This window comes from Oryx dammah, unplaced genomic scaffold (genome assembly GCF_014754425.2).
Source record: "Oryx dammah isolate SB20612 unplaced genomic scaffold, SCBI_Odam_1.1 HiC_scaffold_20, whole genome shotgun sequence".
Lineage (NCBI taxonomy): Eukaryota > Metazoa > Chordata > Mammalia > Artiodactyla > Bovidae > Oryx > Oryx dammah.
In genome coordinates, this window is record NW_024070204.1 from 68,109,408 (window position 1) to 68,129,590 (window position 20,183).

General features: G+C 36.0%; 1 protein-coding gene across 4 annotated transcripts in view; it reads right to left on the bottom strand.

Annotated features, from left to right (window-relative positions):
* RANBP17 (RAN binding protein 17) overlaps window positions 1-20,183 on the bottom strand; it is a 349,515-nt gene that overhangs the window by 86,134 nt on the left and 243,198 nt on the right. For all 4 annotated transcript variants that reach the window (XM_040262770.1, XM_040262768.1, XM_040262769.1 and 1 more), the window contains 3 exons: window positions 19,175-19,255; window positions 9,849-9,912; window positions 9,648-9,756 (listed from right to left, as the gene is read on the bottom strand). In XM_040262770.1, coding sequence (XP_040118704.1) covers window positions 9,648-9,756; window positions 9,849-9,912; window positions 19,175-19,255 — 254 coding nt within the window. The remainder of the gene's footprint in view (window positions 1-9,647; window positions 9,757-9,848; window positions 9,913-19,174; window positions 19,256-20,183) is intronic.

A 20,183-nucleotide genomic window follows, 5' to 3' on the forward strand; every position in this document is an offset into this window, starting at 1 on the left:
GCATCATCTCAGCTGGAAAACTGGTCATTTTTGTTTACTCATGTGAAACACTTTATACATCTATTAAAGATTTTTCCCCACTGTGTTACCGACGAAGGTATCATTTACTGTTACACATAAGAAAAACAGAAAACGTGTTCTTACAACTTCATATTCAAGTATGCAGTCATATATTCAGTATGCCAAATCTACATGTGAACATTTTATGAATAATAATGGAAGCTGCCAGTTTCTTTTTTCTAACAAGACAAGAGCTCAGACACCAGTATAATCTGAGAGGTTGAAGTGTCAATTTATAGGCTACTATTTTCACTGCCATCAGGAAAAGTAAATATTAACATAACACTCTTAAGTTCTCAGTCATGCATAGATCAAAACAATATTCTTCAGGTTTTAGGGGGATACCTAAAGCTAAATTCCCTCTACTGGATTTCCAACGACCTGATTCAACAGAAAGTCATTCATTTTTTAATTTCAATTTTTTTTCCTTCAGCGAAGTCACATTAAAATACAAATAGTAACTATTTTAGTATGTTGGCTCTTAGATATTTTATTTATAGGCTACTTCATTTGTTATTTTGTATAATTTAAAATCTAGATTGGTGGGTATGTAAAATGGTGAAGTAAATATAATATGATTTAGTGACTGTGGAAAACAGTTTGGTAAGTACTCAAAAAGTTAAAAACAGAGTTGTTATACTACCCAGCAATTTTATTCCTAGGCATATGCCCTAGAGAACTGAAAGCATATGTCCATACAAAAACTTAACATATGAATGTTCAGAGCAGCATTATCAAAATAGCCAAAAGGTGGAAACAACCTTACTGCTTATCAACTGACAAATGGATAAACAAAATGTGGTATATCCACACAATGGAATATGAGCCAAAAAAAGGAATAAAGTGCTATATATGCTAAACATAGATGAGCCTCAAAAACATCATGGTACATGAAAGAAGCCAGAAACAAAGGTCACATATGTGACTCCTCTCATACTAAATGTCTCCAATAGGCAAATCCATAGAGATAGCAGTAGATGAGTGCCTCCCAGGAGCCAGGGATCATGAGGAAACACTATTTTGGGTGCAGGGTTTCTTTCCAGGGTGAGGAACATATTCTGGAATCAGATAATGGTAACAGCTGCACACTAAGTGAACATTCTAAATACTACTGAATTATGTACTTTAACAGGATGAATTTTGTGGTATGAGAGTCTTAACATGCACCACTCCCCCCAAAAAACTACCACCACCAAATATCTGGGTCCCCCCTTACCTGTAAACAATGAAACTTCTCACTTCCTCAAATTCAAATAGCAGACAGATTACTGGGGAGTTGGGGGAGTGACCAAGGAGAAGCAAGTAATATGAATACTTAACGGTAATAATAAATAATGGTAGCCAACAGTTACTACCTGTTGTACTACCTGAGGATTTATTCTATAATATGTATTGTGTGAAATACTTTGGTATTAGTGATAAGTAGGAATGGTAGGCTGAATAATGGCCCTCCAGAGATGTCTACATCCTAATCCTTGGAATCTGTGAGTATATGACAAAAGAGAATTAAAAGGTTGCTAATCAACTGACTAAAATAGGAGATTATCCTGGGTTATCCAGGTGGGTCTCATGTATTTGCAAAGGTCCATGAATGTGTTGGAAGCAGAAGGGGAAAAACCAGAGAGATGGCAGAATGAGAAGAATTTGATGGACCTTGGAAAAGGAGATCATGGACCAAGGAAAGCAGGTAGCCTCCAAGTTGAAAAAGGCAAGGGAACATAATCTTCCTCAGAGCCTACAGAGAGGAACATTGCCCTGCTAACACTGAGGGTAGCCCACTGAGGACCCATATTGGACTTCTGATCTTCAGAATTATAAAATAAAATTTTAAAATATTTAAGCCATTAAATTTGTGGTAATTTGTTAAAATAGCCCAGTAGGCTCCTTTGTTCATGGAATTCTCCAGGCCCGAATACTTGAACAGGTAGCCATTCCCTTCTCCAGGGGATCTTCCCAACCCAGGGATTGAACTTGGGTCTCCTGCATTGCAGGTGGATTCTTTACCATCTGAGCCACCAGGGAAGCCCCAAAACAGTAATAGGAAACTAATATATCAGTAAAGATCAGGTCTAATGCCATGAAGCTCTTAATAAGGATTAAGAGGAGAGGTACAGAATGAGACACAAAGGCAGCGAGTGAAGAAGAAAACAGCTGATCCTCCACATCCGTAAGTTCCACATCCTCGGATTCAACCTACCAGAGATTAGGAATATTCAGGAAAAAAAAAATTCTATAACGGTCCAAAAAGTAAAACTTGAATCTGCCATGGCTGCCACTATTTATATAGCATTTAGATCATATTAGGTATTACAAGTAATCTAGAGATGATTTAAAGTATACAGGAGGATGTATACACATTATTTGCAAAACTATGACTATTTATTTTAGGGGCTTTAGCAAATGCAGATTTTGGTACTGGCTGGGGATGGTGGTCCTGGAACCAAGGCCCTGTGTATACTGAGGGATAACTGCAATCTGTTTAAAACCTAGAACCAGCTTCCCTGGTGGTCCAGTGGTTAAGAATCCGCCTTGAAATGTAGGGTACCACCAGTTGGATCCCTGGCTGGGAAGATCACACATGCTGTGGGGCAACTAAGTCCGCGTGCTACAGCAGCTGAAGGCAACATGCCTAGAGCCCGCGCTCTGCAACAGCAGAAGCCATGCGGCGAGAAGCCACAGTGCAGCAGCCACGATGCACGCGTGTGTGCTCGGTCATGCTTGACTCTTCGCAGCCCCATGGACTGTACTCAACAAGCTCCTCTGTCCATGGAGAGTGGGTGGCTATTTCCTTCTCCAGGGGATCTTCCCCACTCAGGGATTGAACCCACATCTCCTGCATTGGCAGGTGGATTCTTTACCACTGAGCCACCTGGGAAGCCTGGCAATGAAGACCCAGTGCAGCCAAAAAATAAAAAATAAAAAAATTCAAAACCCCAAGTACCAAGGGTAATATCATAAAAGAGCCAGTGACTTCTACAGATCTAGGCCCACATTATCTGCTGTTCCTCACTACTTTATGAGGATAGCACTTCTAAAGTTATTAGAAAAAGGCTTGAGAAATGTGCATAGCTAGATTTAACTTGGGCCCAAATTTGGTTTATCAGTTTCCCTATAAACTACCAAGGAATTTTAGTTGGCTTTAAAATGACTCATGGGTTTGGGCAGGATGTTTTAGTGTCAGTCAGGAGAAGTCATCAGCTGCACTGATGTAGAGCAGCTGCATTAAGGGTATGGGATTTGCCTCATTTTGAGGTCCCAGGATCTGTCAGTGAATGCTCCTAACTGCATTCAGTAAGATATCTGTCGTAATTAACTAATATATACTGAGTGCTTGTTTTGTGAAAGGAATTGTTCCAGGCCCTTTCACACATGCTTATCTTATTTAAACCACATGCCAGTTCTCCAAAGTAGGTATCTCCATTTAATAGATGAGAAAATTGAGGCGCAACTTAATTCTTCTCCCTAGGGAACCAGAATGTTTATTTTAGTTCCCAGGAGAAAAATACATTGTCTACAGAAGATTACTTATTTCTTTTCTAAGAAACCTATCCTAAAAATTTCTCCCCTGAAGCATCTCATTCCCTGGGGTGCTCTGGACTCTACCCTCAAAACCAGGTAAGTTATTAAAACTGGATCTGAATTTAATGGGCTGCTTTCTGCCTACAGGGCCAGCTAATTAGTCTTAATTATCTCATTATAGATTCTAAGTATTTCCAGCTGCTTTTTTACCCATTATTGCCCACTCCCTCCTCAACCCCAACAAATGTCTATTTCCCAGATAGTCTCTGCCAAGTCATGGACACAAGTGATAGACGTTGAGGTATCCTTCCTATCTATCAGAACACTGACTAATTCTGATCAAGCTTCTCACTTACTAAATCCTCCTGGGATATCTATCTACTTCTGTGTCCTTTTTTCCATGAGAAGAAATATGCTTTAGCCAATTACTAGACATAAGAAAAAATTTCAAAAACTACATTTGACTTTCACTGACCACAGAACTGTAATATACCAATATAGGACAAATAATAAACATGAATCTTATCTGTGTAGACAGAAGTTTGGAAAGTAATCCCTTCTTCCCTCCAGACTCAAATCAATCATTTGTCCAAGTAGTTAAAAAAAATGAAGAAGAAAAAGTTACATTCCCTAACTGATTTGAGAAAGTGACAGGCAAAGGAACAACAAAAGTAAATATATGGTCAGAGGGCTACAAATTATATGACTGACCTTGGGCAAGTCATTTAATCTCTTTGTATCTTACTTTCCTAACAGATAAACAATGCGTATAGCAAACTATAAATTTGTAAACAAATGTTAGTTATTATTAATAAAGAAAAGGAGTTTCCTCTGTATTTTCACTTCTTTCTTCAGCAACTATTTCTAGAATACGCTTCCAATTCCAAAGAAAGGCAATGCCAAAGAATGCTCAAACTACCACACAATTGCACTCATCTCACATGCTAGTAAAGTAATGCTCAAAATTCTCCAAGCCAGGCTTCAGCAATACATGAACCGTGAACTTCCTGATGTTCAAGCTGGTTTTAGAAAAGGCAGAGGAACCAGAGATTAAATTGCTAACATCCAATGGATCATGATAAAGCAGAGAGTTCCAGAAAAACATGTATTTCTGCTTTACTGACTATGCCAAAGCCTTTGACTGTGTGGATCACAATAAACTGTGGAAAATTCTGAAAGAGATGGGAATACCAGACCACCTGACTTGCCTCTTGAGAAACCTAAATGCAGGTCAAGAAGCAACAGTTAGAACTGGACATGGAACAGACTGGTTCCAAATAGGAAAAGGAATACGTCAAGGCTGTCTATTGTCACGCTGCTTATTTAACTTATATGCAGAGTACATCATGAGAAACGCTGGGCTGGAAGAAACATAAGCTGGAATCAAGATTGCTGGGAGAACTATGAATAACCTCAGATATGCAGATGACACCACCCTTATGGCAGAAAGTGAAGAGGAACTAAAAAGCCTCTTGATGAAAGTGAAAGTGGAGAGTGAAAAAGGTGGCTTAAAGCTCAACATTGAGAAAATGAAGATCATGGCATCTGGTCCCATCACTTCATGGGAAACATGGGGAAACAGTAGAAACAGTGTCAGACTTTATTTTTTGGGCTCCAAACTCACTGTAGATGGTGACTGCAGCCATGAAATTAAAAGATGCTTACTCCTTGGAAGAAAAGTTATGACCAACCTAGACAGCATATTGAAAAGCAGAGACATTAATTTGCCAACAAAGGTCCGTCTAGTCAAGGCTATGGTTTTTCCAGTGGTCATGTATGGATGTGAGAATTGGACTGTGAAGAAAGCTGAGCATCCAAGAATTGATGCTTTTGAACTGTGGTGTTGGAGAAGACTCTTGAGAGTCCCTTGGACTGCAAGGAGATCCAACCAGTCCATTCTAAAGGAGATCAGTCCTGGGTGTTCTTTGGAAGGAGTGATGCTAAAGCTGAAACTCCAGTACTTTGGCCACCTGATTTGAAGAGCTGACTCATTGGAAAAGACTCTGATGCTGGGAGAGATTGGGGGCAGGACGAGAAGGGGACAACAGAGGATTAGATGGCTGGATGGTATTACCGACTCGATGGACCTGAGTTTGAGCAAATTCCGGGAGTTGGTGATGGACAGGGAGGCCTGGCGTGCTGCAATTCATGGGGTCACAAACAGTTGGACAAACTGAGCGACTGAACTGAACTGAACTTCCCTTTTTATTCAAGTCGTTTACTTGCTATTTCAAAATTTTCAAATTTAAGCTAGAGATATCTTCAGGTGCCAATTACCTATTAGAAGCCACAAAGGCACATGGATATTATGCTACCTTCATCCCTAAAGAGAGAACCCTGTCTTAAAGTCCATAAACACCATTTTAATATTAGTACTCCTGTGATCATGAAAAGTATGACTGCTTGTTAAGAGTCTGAGTATCTGAGGAAAGCACTGCTCACTCAGATCCAATCAACATGCTTCTCATCTGAGTAGTTCAAGATAAAGTACAATCATAAAGTATCCAAGGAAAATCAACTATGACACTGAGCAATTCTAAATTTGTGGTTGGTAAAAAACTTAATCTGCAACTAACAGTATTTAGTTCTCTGCAAAACAAAAAGGTGTATTGTAGCTCACTCCCACACTTCCCCTCTTTAATATTTGTCAACTGAATTCACCTCCACTCAAATTAAACAAAATAGAAGGTTTTTATTTATTCAAGTATTTTACACTGAACAGCTCCCTTGAGGTTCTCCATTTACTGGCTTGGGTAATATTATCTTTCCTTTAGTTTATTAGATTGACAAAGTTAATTTAAAAATAACCTTGGGAACTTTAAGTGATTCTTGGAAGGGCTAACACGCATGCACATATGGCTGGCCACTATTTTTTCTGTATGTGTGTTATCTCATGAAGGGGTTTTCTTACATTAATTTTTATAATTTCTTAAAATAAAAAAATATGTTGCCAACATAAAAATCGTCTTTCTGATGATGAAATACTTTCAATTCTGTTCTTCATACAAGTGAATGTTTTGTCTAGTTTAGCCAAAGAGCAATTTGATAAAGTGGTACAACTGTTTATTGTCAACACCCCCACCCCCATCATTTTAATCTGAAATACAACCTGGGGCACATAGCATCTAATTAAATTCATACAAAGTACAAATTATTGAATAGAAACCAAAATGCATTTCAAAGTAAATACCAATTAATGTGACACCCAATTTCTTCCCCCTTTTAAATCACTCCAGTGTGCATGGCTTATACACAAAGAATATTCAATTTCTTTGTAAAATTCAATTAGAATATGCTTTATATTTCAGTCCAAGAATCATGTCCAATGCTCTGCAAGCAGGTTGGCTAGGCATTTTTTCTATGTGATTTTTTTTTGAATCACTGATATAAAATGTTCCTCTTCATTTTTTTTGTTTAATTTGAGAAGAATTCTCATTATCTAATATTTCCCTCATTTAATAAATGGATCTTTGAATTTGACAACATCACTATCTCTTTTTTCCTTGTTTTCATAAAAGTGAGCACCCAACAGAAAACTATAAAGCCATATATATAGGGATTCTGATAGCAACATCTAGTCAATCTAGCTTGTGAGACAGGCTTCAAATAATAAAACTGTGTTCAGCAACACTCAACAAATGCTTGTCTATAAAGTAATAACTTGAACAGAGAGCAACAAGTGATTCATCAAACACAAAAGCGGTCAAGTGTAGATAAACACTTGCAAAAGCAATCAGCCACTTGATTTGTTTTGTCTTCGAGAGCCCAATGATCAAACTACTCCCAGAGAGAGACCATGGCAGGCAGAGCTGAACTCAGGAGCCAGGACGATGGCATGGTGTGTCCTTCACTCACCAAATACTAACTGAGCACCTACAATGTAGAGACACTGAGACTGGTACTAGAAAAGATGAAGAAGGCAAAATCTATACCCTAAAGAAGGTCAACACATTTGGGGAAGAAAAGGAACTCTGGTTTGTAACAAGGGAAGGAAGCTCTGGCAATATTTACCACAAATCATCACTTGATGCTTATAATATATGTTTAATTATTTTTAAAAGTGAAAAAACACTATTAAATAAAAAATTTCTTTTCAAACAATGTACAAGTTCCCTGAGCGCAGCTGATATTGTTTTTATCTCAGATTTAGTTTACTTACATTGAGTATCTGTTTAACTTTGGTCTCCCTGCCTCTTTCAGTCTGTTTGACAGGGCATTAAGAGCATTTTTAAGGCTTAGGAAACAAATTAAGTCTAGACAAGAGTTTCACTATCTCCTTTAATGCTTGGACAATTACGAAGGCAAGGAGGCTAGCTCCGTGAGGGCAGGGCCCAGTGTGTCTGACTGGTCCTTGTCTTGTCCTCAAGAGCTCAGCACAGGGTGCTCTCTAAATGATTATGCAGGACGACGACAAAGAGTCTGGACTGCTCTTCTGCTCTCCAAGGCAGTCGCTGAGAGGTAACACAGGCCAGTGTGCAGTGTGTGAAGCTGTCGCTCAGATCTCCCATTTGCCTAAGGTAGCAGATGATTGGGTTTTGCATGCCTGGTTTACACTCTTCAAATATTTATAGACAGTTTTCTTTGCCTCAAGCCCTACTTGTCACTTAGCCAAGTTATACATACATGGTTCTTTTAATCTTTCTTTAGAAATCAATCCCACTAAGCTCCTTAATCATTCCAGTTGCATTTTCCTCAACTTTTGGCTGTTTGTCTTTCTGGTAATATATTCTGTTGAAATGCATGAAAATAACATAGATGTGGAGCAAAGAAGGATTTAGTTATCTTTGTATTACAAGGGTCAATGCCTTTTATGTGCAAAATGAAATTATTTATCCCTTTTCTTTACATATGATCATGTTTTAAAAAATTCATATTTAAATAGATGGATCAATCAATACATTGCAAGAGAATGGAAGAAAAAGTATCATCAGTATTCTTTTCTCTAAGGGTGACACTGTCATTGATTTAACTCTCTCATGTGTCTATAAACTGATTAATTTAACCTGAAGTATCCAAACATGGGGGAAATGGGATTCCAGATGACATGGTCAACACAGAGAGGCTTAAGTACCCATTCTAAGGTAGCTATCTATTTGTGGATACTTCTAACTTTTAGCTTTTCAAAGCTAATCGAACAAAAACAAGTTAATTTTTCCCATTAGGAAAATAATATAGTACGGAAAATTCCAAACTACCAGAAAAGAGGGAGTCATCTATAGTACACTACTCAAAGAGGACATCTGACACTTTTGAAGAATTTCGGTTTTTTCTGATGCTCTGTTTTTTTCCCCTCCCAATAAGAATGCTCAGCATCATCTGCACAGCTTAATACCTTACTTTTTTGCTTATTGTAACAAAATTTCACATATTACTTTGTCTTCGAATCAAAAGTTTCTAATGACTACAGATTATTCCATCAAGTAAGTAGATCTGGCTAACTTTATAATTCCCTGTTGTTGGACATTTACATCATTGCCACATTTCTCTAGATTAAATGCCATTACAAAGAAGATCTTTTTTATTGAGCTTTTCTGTATTTAAGATTACATTTTGATTTGTATCGCAGTAAAATTAATGGATCAAAGCAAAAGTCTTAGTCACTCAGTCGTGTCTGACTCTGTGCGATCCCATGGACTGTGGCCTGCCATGGTTCCTCTGTCCGTGGAATTGTCCAGGCAAGAATACAGGAGTGGATTGCCATTCCCTTCTCTAGGGGATCTTCTCGACCCAAGGAGAGAATCCAGGTCTCCTGCATTGCAGGCAGATTCTTTACCGTCTGAGCTACTAGCGAAGTCCCAAAGGATCAAAGGATACTCAGAAAATAAATTTTGAAGTAAAGAATTAACACAAGTACTAAGTGAAGTGAAAAATACCACCTTCTATACAAAAATTTGTCTTTTGGCTCTGAAGCTAATGAGTCTATGCTCAAATATTAGAAAGCTGTGGAAAACTGTCAAAGATGGCAAATTCCAATTAGTTAAATATGGTACCCACAAGTATGACACTCCTTCATTCACACAAATATATTGTCAATCCCTTATTAATTACGCTTAAATTCTTAACCTTACCTAGATCTACCATCAGAAGACGAGTGAGGGCTGTGTAGAAGGCTGTTCGGCATCTGAAGTCACTGAGACTGTAACTGCCACTGATGCCAAGAAAGGGGAAGTGTTCACTCTAATGAAAGCAAAAGAGCATCCAAAGTTACTAACGCTTGACCTAAACTATCCAGAAAACTCTAGTCATTAATTCAAGGAAATAAGACTCACCGTGTGATTTTTTAGCATGAATTTCACAGCATCTATCTTCACAAGTTTTTTTAAAAGGATATAGGTAATAGACGTTAAGGAATCTGGGGAAATATGATTGTCTTATCAATAAGTAACAGATCACAAAATAACACTGAACTCTAATGGTATCACTTTCTATTATGATGAATAAATATTATTTCTAAAGAGTTTTATTCCTATAGAAATGCCTTCCACTCTGTTAAGAATGATAATCCATTATTAACCAGTGCAATTACTTTTCCTATCTTATACATATTCTAGTTATGGAAAGAAAGAATGAATTTTATAATTAAGACAAAAACTTTTTTACTATTAGAGCCTTGATAGTGGAAAATTAAAATTGACCCTTTTTACATTTTGGGTGTAACTTGAGAACCTCTTTTCACTTAATATTATTTCATAAAAAATAATTATGAAAGACCCATAATAGGCTATCAAGAAAGAGAAAATTATTCAATTCTAAGAAACATGAGCTTAGTTAGTAGAAACCTAAGGAAATTCTGCTTTAGATGAAGAAAATCGGAATACAATTAGGAGGATGTAGCGACCACAACTGTAGGTCCTTAAATGTTGAAGTACAGGTTTAAAGGACCTAAAATTTCTTATATGCCTACTAGGTACAAGGCATTCTATATCTGTTAACCCACCTAATTTTCATAATTACATTGTTAAATATTATTTATTATGTTTAATCTGTAGATAAGAAAACAGCTCTGAGAAATTAAGTTACTTTTCCAAGATTACATCTCTATGGACTGAGACTGCTGACATTTGACCCGAGATTTGACTATAAAGGCCACGTACTTTCTACTGTACCACATTATCACCTGAAGAGTTCAACTCAGAATGAGAACAGAGTTGAAAAACATCACAAACATGATCCCAAAGCCTAAATAACTTCTGGTTAGTGCCATCATCACAGAAAGGCTGAAGTGGGTTCTAAGAACACCAATTCAGTACACAAATACCCTCTGCTCTTACTTAGGGTTCATCCTAGTCCTGTGTTTTCTGCTCTAGCTAGGGCACCTGTGGGGCATTCCTTACATACTTACATATACCTTTCTTCAAGCCATAATGATCTTATATGCTTCCAAAAAAAATATAATAATAATCTTACATGGTTCCATTTATGTCCCAGTGAAAACACTGGCTCTTTTCCTTCACATCATCTCCTAATGCAGACATCTATTAACTCTATACACTGGCACTGATGAGCCTAATTTTAAACATTAGTCACTCAAGGGTAGGTATAAGAATAGAAGACAAAAGTTAGGAAACCTGGGCTTTCAGTTTGACTACAGCACTCAATCAGCTGGATGAGCCTGAGTATTATACTCTGCTCTCTTAGCCTTAGTTTTCCTCTTCAACAAATGAGGATACAGCCAAGCTATCCTGGGTTGTGAGGATCAGATGATATACCTGTCTTTGCCAATTATAAATCATGGAGATGACACAAAGAGGCAGAGCATGAACATTTATAGAATGCTTACTACTTTCAAGGTTAATTCTCTCAATCCCATGAGATAGACTCTAGTTCTCAAATGAGGAAACAAAGTATAAAAACGAAGTTAAACTTTCCAAAAGACAGGCCATTAGTATGATTTAGATTCAAGCTCCTCTGACTCAAGGCAACCCATTCCAGTTGCAGGTTAAGTAACTGTGTATTTTGCTTATCTCCAAACTAGACTGTACACTTTCTAAGGGTAGTGGCCGCATGTACGTATTCTCCTCAGTGCACTGCTCTCAGTGGGTGCTCGATGCACTGTGTGTTTCTGGCAGGATGAAACGAGATCAAGGTTGATAGGCAGCAAGTCTCTCCTTGCTTACAAAGAGGCACTCTTGATTTTTTTCCAGTGTAAGTCACTGAGCAGAAGAACTGCCACTCAAACTCCACTCAGTTAAACAGGGGTAGGGATCAATAAGCTAAGAAATATCTTAAGTAATTACCAAATACAATTCTTTTAGAATTGCAAAGTTAAAAGTGACAGGGTCTATGGGTAATAAGAATGCTGCCATTAATAGGAATCTTCCTGTCAGTGCTGCTAATAAACAGCAAGTCATGTTTTGACAATAGAATATTTATGGTAGCAATAAACAGAACATTCACAGGAAGAATCTCATCTGCCAAAGACACATTTTCTGCAGAATTGCATCTGTGCACTTTGTACCCAGGCCAGATTCACTGCCTTTTAATTACATTCTAAAGAAGAAGATTAAGAATGATTTTTAGAAACTTTTTTCATTAAAAGAAAAATGAAAGTTCACCTGAATACTTATATTTCCCTTTAGGAATTCAATTCAAAGCTAGCCACGGCCCTTATAAAAATATATAATTTTTTTAAAAAGATAAATAGATACACCGTCTTCATAATTTTCATTCTTCCCTAAGAAACTACGATTCTTGTAAGCTGCACCATTTTGGTTGGGTGGTAGTACCAGATTAGATTTCAGAGGCCTATTGACAACAGTTTATAACAGTACATGTGGTTAATGGTGGTTAACAGTAACAGTAGTAGAAGTCTAGAAGAGTAAGAGAATTTAATAAAAGTCACACATGGAACATATAAATGGCAGAACTTTTGGATTCAAATCCAAACTTCAAAGGTCTGTGTGACTTGAAAGTATAAGCTCTTTTCACTAGGCTAAATCATATCCATTCCATTTGAAATATGCCAAATGATTCTACAGAGATCACTAGCTTTTTGAGGTACAAGTGAAACTGGAACTAGGCCCCAGAAGGTACAGGGAAACTTTTTTTAGGAGGCATCAATTCATTAATGAGCGTTCATCACATTCAGGACTGAGCAAACTCCACAGACTGGCTGATACTAACTTACAAACAAAATGCTCAGAAAATCTGTCTGTATCCATGTGGTTACGAAAACACTGATGGCAGTGAAGATGGTCTCACTGATAATTAGCTTGGGCAAGAAAAAGTTGAAAGAATGGTGTACCTTAGAAATGGTCAAAACTTTGAAAAAAATCTGTATCTTCAGAAGAGAAGAATAATCTAACTGAGAATGCCCTGGTTTTTTAAGTTACAGGTACCACACACTTTAGCAGCTAGTGGGCAAAGTAGCACCAAGTATTACTTCAATTCATGGCAGCAAGTATTTACTGAGTAATACTGTATTTCATTAATCCTAAAACATCATTGATTATGAAGAATATCATTATTATATCCACTACTAAGAATGTTTTAAAATATAAAATTATAAAACATTTTATTTTCATAAGTGTTAAAATGTGATGAAATTTCTATTTTAAAATCAAAGTAGTGTATTAGATGCATGATATTCACTAAGCACAAGAGGGTGGATAATGGTACTGATCGAGGCAATTATGTAAAAGCCATACATGTTCACAAACATTATAGATAGAATTAGATCCTGCTGATAGAAGAATGTTCACAGATAAAAAATTACCTGATGGAAATTACTGTAGGTATGATAGGTATATAGTATAATTACTGAAATATTAGTGATTTCAAAAGTAGAATTATGCTCATGAACTGTACTAGACTAAAAAAAATCCAAACAGGTATAACCAAAATGAAGCATCTTAAGGGATACTAATAACTGCGTGTAAGGAATAAGAGTTCAGTCACTTACGGTTTAGTCACACAACAGGAGAGAGAACAATACGGTCTAATGTCTGCTATGTGATGAAGTTTTGAAACTATAGAGAAAGGAAACAAAACAGTCCTAATAGCTAATAACTTACAGTTTAATAGGAGAGAGGACTAGCCAATACTAGGCTATATTATATTGATCCCCAGAAAAACAGACAAGAACTAGGTGTCTAAGAACACTAAGGAAAAGAAAAGGAGCAGAAATGAAGCATTCAGTAGCATCTACCATGTGGCTGGGTCACGAATACCAGGTGCTCTATTAATGTTAGGTAACAGAGAGAGATTGTTACATATTTATTATATGATATGGAAGTGAAAGTGAAAGTCGCTCAGTTGTGTCCGACTCTTTGAGACCCCATGTACTACACAGTCCCTGGAATTTTCCAGGCCAGAATACTGGAGTGGGTAGCTTTTCCCTTCTCCAGGGGATCTTCCCAACCCAGGAATCAAACCAGGGTCTCCTGTATTACAGGTGGATTCTTTACTAACTGAGCCTCCAGGGAAGCCCTATTACTTCATCTTTACAAAATCCTAAGAGATAGATAACATTCCCTTTCTACAAATGAAGAAACTGAGCCTTAGAGAAATTAAATGACTCCTTTGATTTCTTTCAGTTAACACAAGTGACTAAGGATTATAATTAATAATTACCTCAGGATGGCTCTACCAAGTTTTTAGTGAAACCTGAAAATTTAAGAGACCTAAGTGAGTTATAATGGGTCAAATGAAGAGAACAGCATATGTGGCGACTCAGTGAAAGATAATGAAGGGTATCAAACCAGTGAAAATTGCTCGTCATGTCCAGACTCTCTGTGGCGCCACGGACCGTAGGCTGCCACGTTCCTCTGTGCATGGGCTTCTCCAGGCAAGAATGCCGACGTGGGCAGCCACTTCCTTCTCCAGGGGGTCTTCCCAACCCAAGGATCGAACCCCTGTCTCCTGCATTACAGGAAGACTCTTTATTGTCTGAGCCACCAGGGAAGCCTGAAGGGTATCTAGGGGAAGGCAAAATAAATTTCTTTGGCCCAAGTATAAAGTACAAATTGGGGTTGAATTGTGGATCAGGAAATTAGTTTTGGGAACTCAATATGTTCAGTTCAGTTCAGTTCAGTCACTCAGTCGTGTCTGACTCTTTGCGACCCCATGAATTGCAGCACGCCAGGCCTACTAAAGAACTCAAGTTTAAACCAATAATTTTACTTTGACGCAAGAAGCATGTGATTCTGGGCTTTTGGGAAGTGAAATGATCAGATCAAAATAATACTCAAGGAAGGTAACCTTGTAAAGCATGAATCTATAAGGAACTGAGAGAAGGCCTGCATAAGTGGGCTACAGAGGAGGAATAGAAGATTCTCATAGTTGATGCTAGTATAAAAACAAATAGAGCAGATTAATTATGGGATGACTTTTCCAAAGATGATAGAGACAGCAAACAAAGAAATACATCAACATTTCTTTTGATGAGAAATGTTAATAGAAGTATGCCTGAGGGATGTAGCTGAAACTAGTTTTAACATTCTGAAAACCATCTGGAGATGGTGATATTCACTGAAATAAAATGATACATTTTAATACTGTTTCACAAAAGCGGAATTACGACTGTTTATTATTAAATATTTCCTGTAACAGACATATCCAGTTTTACTTCCATCCTTTCCCCTTACATCATACTAGACTCTTGTTTCATCTTTCATCTTCTACTCTTTACCTTTGCCCCACCTCATTCAGGATTCACCAAATCCTGGTGTACAGGAACTATGGGAGATAGTCTTAGAAAGTTAGTCTGAAGCCAAATGAAAGGACTTCTTTTTACAGCAGATAACCTGAGCCAGCTTCATGGTTTCTGAGTTTAACAGACTATGCACTTGCACAGAGTCCTGTGGTTATAAAGGCCTCTGCTTGGTTCAGTGTTCTGCTGCTGAGGACTTTAAATTCTTAATCACTTATGAAGAATGCACACCACATTTTTATTTTGTACTGGGCCCTGTGGATGAGGTATGTGGTCTTGCAATAACATGAAGAAGTTATTTATTCTAAGAATTGTTGAAGTTCACATTATCAATAGGGTAAAATGAGTTTGGATAAATTCATGAATTAATGTAGAATTCTTAATGAGGTCTGTTTTTAAGAAGCTAAAGACTATCTTTGGGGTTTTCTCAAACCTCTGAGGATGATGTAATAAGGGCAGCTACCAACAGAGGGCCTAACAGAAAATGAAATTTCCTTTCTCATTATTATCTATCTGAAACTCAGACACATGCATGCAACTGCTATAAATCTGAGTAAACAATGAACTGCAATAGAAATGTTGATCAATTATTTTTCAAAGGAAGAAAAACTTGAAATAATGATTAAAAATCAAACAGAATTATGAATGAAATGAGACTCTTCCCTCTCTCTCAGCATTTAAAAAAAGTAAGTTTATTTGATGGCTCTCTATGACCCTTATTCTCACTCCAGTTTTCCAGGCAGCTTCCTTGCCCTAATCACTTAAACAATCTTACATCTTTCCCAATTAGACAGAAACCAGAATTTATGACTGGAAAATATATCAAAGCAAGAAAAGGATACCCAAGTATTAAACCTAACTGTGAAGGGCTGCCCCCGGACAGAGTCATTTCAATCCTGTGTCTGTTAGAAAAAGCTATTTAGAATCTGGAATTATTGAAATTTAACCTTAGAAAATTAAAAAGTACATTAAAAAGTTCCTAGATATGTTTGCTAAATTTGCCGTATATGCCACATATAATGAATCTGCTGGGAGAACAAACTTTCTCTCAAAAAGGCCAATGGATTTTAAAGTTACAACAGACTTGCCAATCTAGAAAGCTTCAAATTTACCAACAGAAACCTTGGAATAAATGCAACAAGGGCTTTCCAGTTAAAATCTGGGGACTTAACACAATGGTAGCCTCCTCACACACATTATTATTTAGAAAACTACACTATTTCTAAAAATGTCAAATCTGCCTTTTCTAAGTGAAGACAAATTTCCTCAGAGAAGATTCTGTAGGACAAATATTCAGACTTTCTGTTGAGGACATTCAGTTCTATTTTCTAATTAACTTAAGGCAGAAGTCTTCAAAATACGGTCCATGAGCCACCAGCATCAGCTGAGAACTAATGAAAATGCAAATTCTCAGGCCTTGGTCTAACACCTGTTAAAACAGAAGCTCTGGGGGTAGTGGGGCCCAGTAATTTGTATTTTAACAAGAACTCTAGAAATTGTGACTATCACTAAAGTTTGAGATGCCTGCCTTAGGTAAATAAACATGAGGCTTTTTAGTACTTTCTAAAAATGAGGACCTTTGTGATTTTAATTCCTAAACAAGCAGTCAGATAGAAGAACACCAAAATTCAGAGACTGGCTTTGAGGACCATAAATAATGAGTAAGATTCACGCTGAAGAAGATAAAAATACAAAAAACAAAACAATAATTATTTGAAAACATGCATTATAAAAGTAATAAGGGACATTAAAAAGTTTTACAGTAAGATGCTTTTCATTTATTTGTTACTAGCATTTTCAATACAAATATTGAAATTGAATATTAATATATAAACAGATTTCCATTTATAAAGGTCAGTTGGTGAAGGTTTTTATCTTGCATAACTTCTTCTATCGCTGAGCCATCTTATTTTTAACACAGAAATAACATATTGCTTTAAAATCAGGATTTAAAAACACATTACAATAAAGAAATCGATTAGAAACAACAAAACATGCATTAGGTAACCAGCAACTGCACTGAAATAGATACACCACTCACATATTCCATTATGTAAATGAATTCAAAGATGTTTCATGACTGATCAGCTAGAAGGGACATAATGATTTATAATTCAAATAACTGAGCACTGAAATCAAATTGAGTTAATATATATTTCTAAATATGCAAACCTGAAATAATTGTTAAAAAATATAAATCAATGTACCCAAGTTGAAATTATGCCCATCCCTTGGTTTAAAATGTTACAGCTTTTAAACTTTTATCTAATAAGCTTTTGGAAAATATGATTTTTTATTAACTTCAAAAAGGAGTGCTCAAAAGCAATAAGTGACTTGTAAAATAAAAGATTATAGTCAGGATTAAAGAATATATAAAAGATGTAAATGATAGGAAAGGATTTTAAATAGCAGATACAAATAAATTAGGCTTTATGTAAATTAAAAAAGAATACAAATCAAATTAATTTTATATTAGATTTCAATTTCAACCTAAAAAATAGGGTAAATCTAAACACAGATATGTGCTATAAAATAACATAGGCTTCTTTCCAGATAATATGTTCTCAAAGTAATACATTGTGAAAAGGCCAGAGTTTGCAATACTAGAAGTACTTATAAACCACTTCATATGTTAGAAATAAAGAGTATTTCAGCATTATTATTAAAAAAATACAGGTTGAATTTTTTTTTTTAATAAGAAAAAATACATATCTTAAAAAGCCAAAATGACCACTGGAATTGGGTTGTACATCACTTTCCAGTAAAAAGGAAAAACAGCCTGGACAGGTGTAATTTATCATTTTTCTGATTTAATATCAAAGAAATATATTAAAATAATAAAAAGAATCCTGAAATCCTCAAAATTTGTAGTGATAAATAGCCCTCCCTGTCTTTATTGCATTATACCTACTAACAGAAATATTGCATGGTGGATTTTGCCAGACAAGGACGATTATTTTCCAATAAAAAGTTGCATATTAAATTCCAGCACAAAAGTGGGTGTCTAATACTTTGGAAATCTTTTATGGTTTGCCAAGGAACACAATTTTAAACTTAACTAATACAAACATATTCCTGGAGTGAACCCACGTTAAAGATTTCTATCCAATGCCACCCATTTTCAGAATGCTGTCTTTGTATTAAAATATCAGCTAATCTTAGTGGTTAACTAAACTAACACTTATTTTCCACAACTCCTATATATTTGATAGCTAACATATAAAAGATAATCAACATGCTTCTCTCTCATTGGTAGAAACATTACAATGCTATCAACTATGGTCTATTAGAAAGGATGATTCTGGTTTTAGATTTTAAAAATCTGGTAAAGACAGACCTAACCATTTAATGTGTAATGGAAAATCTTATTTTAGAGTAAACAAGATGTTGATTTGGTAGAGGAAATAATCAAGGAAGTGGTCAAAAGCCTTATAATTCCCTTTCTGTTACTCCTTTGTGCCTATTTTACTAGAGAAAATAATATTCATTTCAACTGAAATGAACACTGAAGAAATACTGACTCTCAGGAATACAGTTTTTATAAAATAACAGCTTTTAGAATATACTGACCTTCTTAAGATTAGTTATATGTGTTCTTTTAAAACAACACTATCCTGACAGTTATGAAAAATCATGGATTAAAACATAGGTGGTTGCCTACTTTCTTATGTATCCATTTATAAACCTGGGTGGGTATAAACGTAACTTTTGCTAGTTAGAAATCTATATATCCATATAAATTCAATTGTGGCTCTGGATAAAATGTTTCATATTATGTAGCTAATATAAATCTTTCAAAATTATGCATTTATAGATAAGGCTAAATGAAATGCTTTTTACTTAAGAAAAACACTTGAAAAATTATAAATAAGGAAAATACCTGGCCAACAGAATGCACTTGTTAGGTTTGTTTATGTACATTATCAGATATAGTAAAAAGGATATCCAACAGAAAGGTCATTTAGGAACTGAAGCGTCCTTGAAATTACAGGCTCACATCTTCCCCAGTATTTAAGGTTTGTAACACTAAATATGAAAAAAAAGGTTTAATTATAATTAAGGTATTTGCTTGTGTAGGGAGAACATGGAAATACACATTATTCATGTAAGTTGACCTACATCACAAATACCTCACGAAGTGAGTTTAAATACCAATGGAACATGTTCTCTTCTTTTTATTTCATGTTCAAAATTATATACAATCGATGAACAAGCAACACTGTTCTCCAAATGGTCTATTATTCTATAAATTTATTTTTGTAAATTAAACTTGCCTAAATGTTTCACAAAAGAAACACTAAGTTTGTATCCAAAACAAACACAGTAGGGAGTGACAATAGGAATTTCAAAGGAAGTCAAGTAGAGACTTACACTTAACTAACTGCCAAGAAACGAACCATCAAATTTGGGGTTCCAAAACTTACTTCTTGTGATCATGTTTATCTTGCTTTGTTCTCTACAAGTAAGGCAGTGCTACCTTATCTGTTACACAGAGGAAGTAAGGTGTCAAGTGGAGGCATAGAACCTTAGGCCAAGTGTACAACATTATTTCCTGACCAGAAACTAGTTAATTCTACTAATATTACAAGGTTAATTTAAGGACAGGTTCCAAGAACATGTCTCTGATAGCCATAGGTTTCTACTGGAATCAATGAATGCCCTGTTTGAAGGCAACCAAATCTCTCTCAATGATTCCAATTTGTAATAATCTCTTGAGTTGGTCTTTAAAATTGAATACTTTGTTTTTAATTTAAAAAAGGCTGCCCATTGAACTGAAGTTCAACAAAGTCTGTAAACTTCTCAAAACTGTTTTGATACTGCATACTGCAGTTGTATGGATACCTTGACAAATAACAATGCCTGTTTGATGGTGAATTTTAAATACGTGAAATTAAATTTCAGATAAGAACAATGCTACCATTCTAAAAGTAAAGCATAATTTTAAAAGTCTATT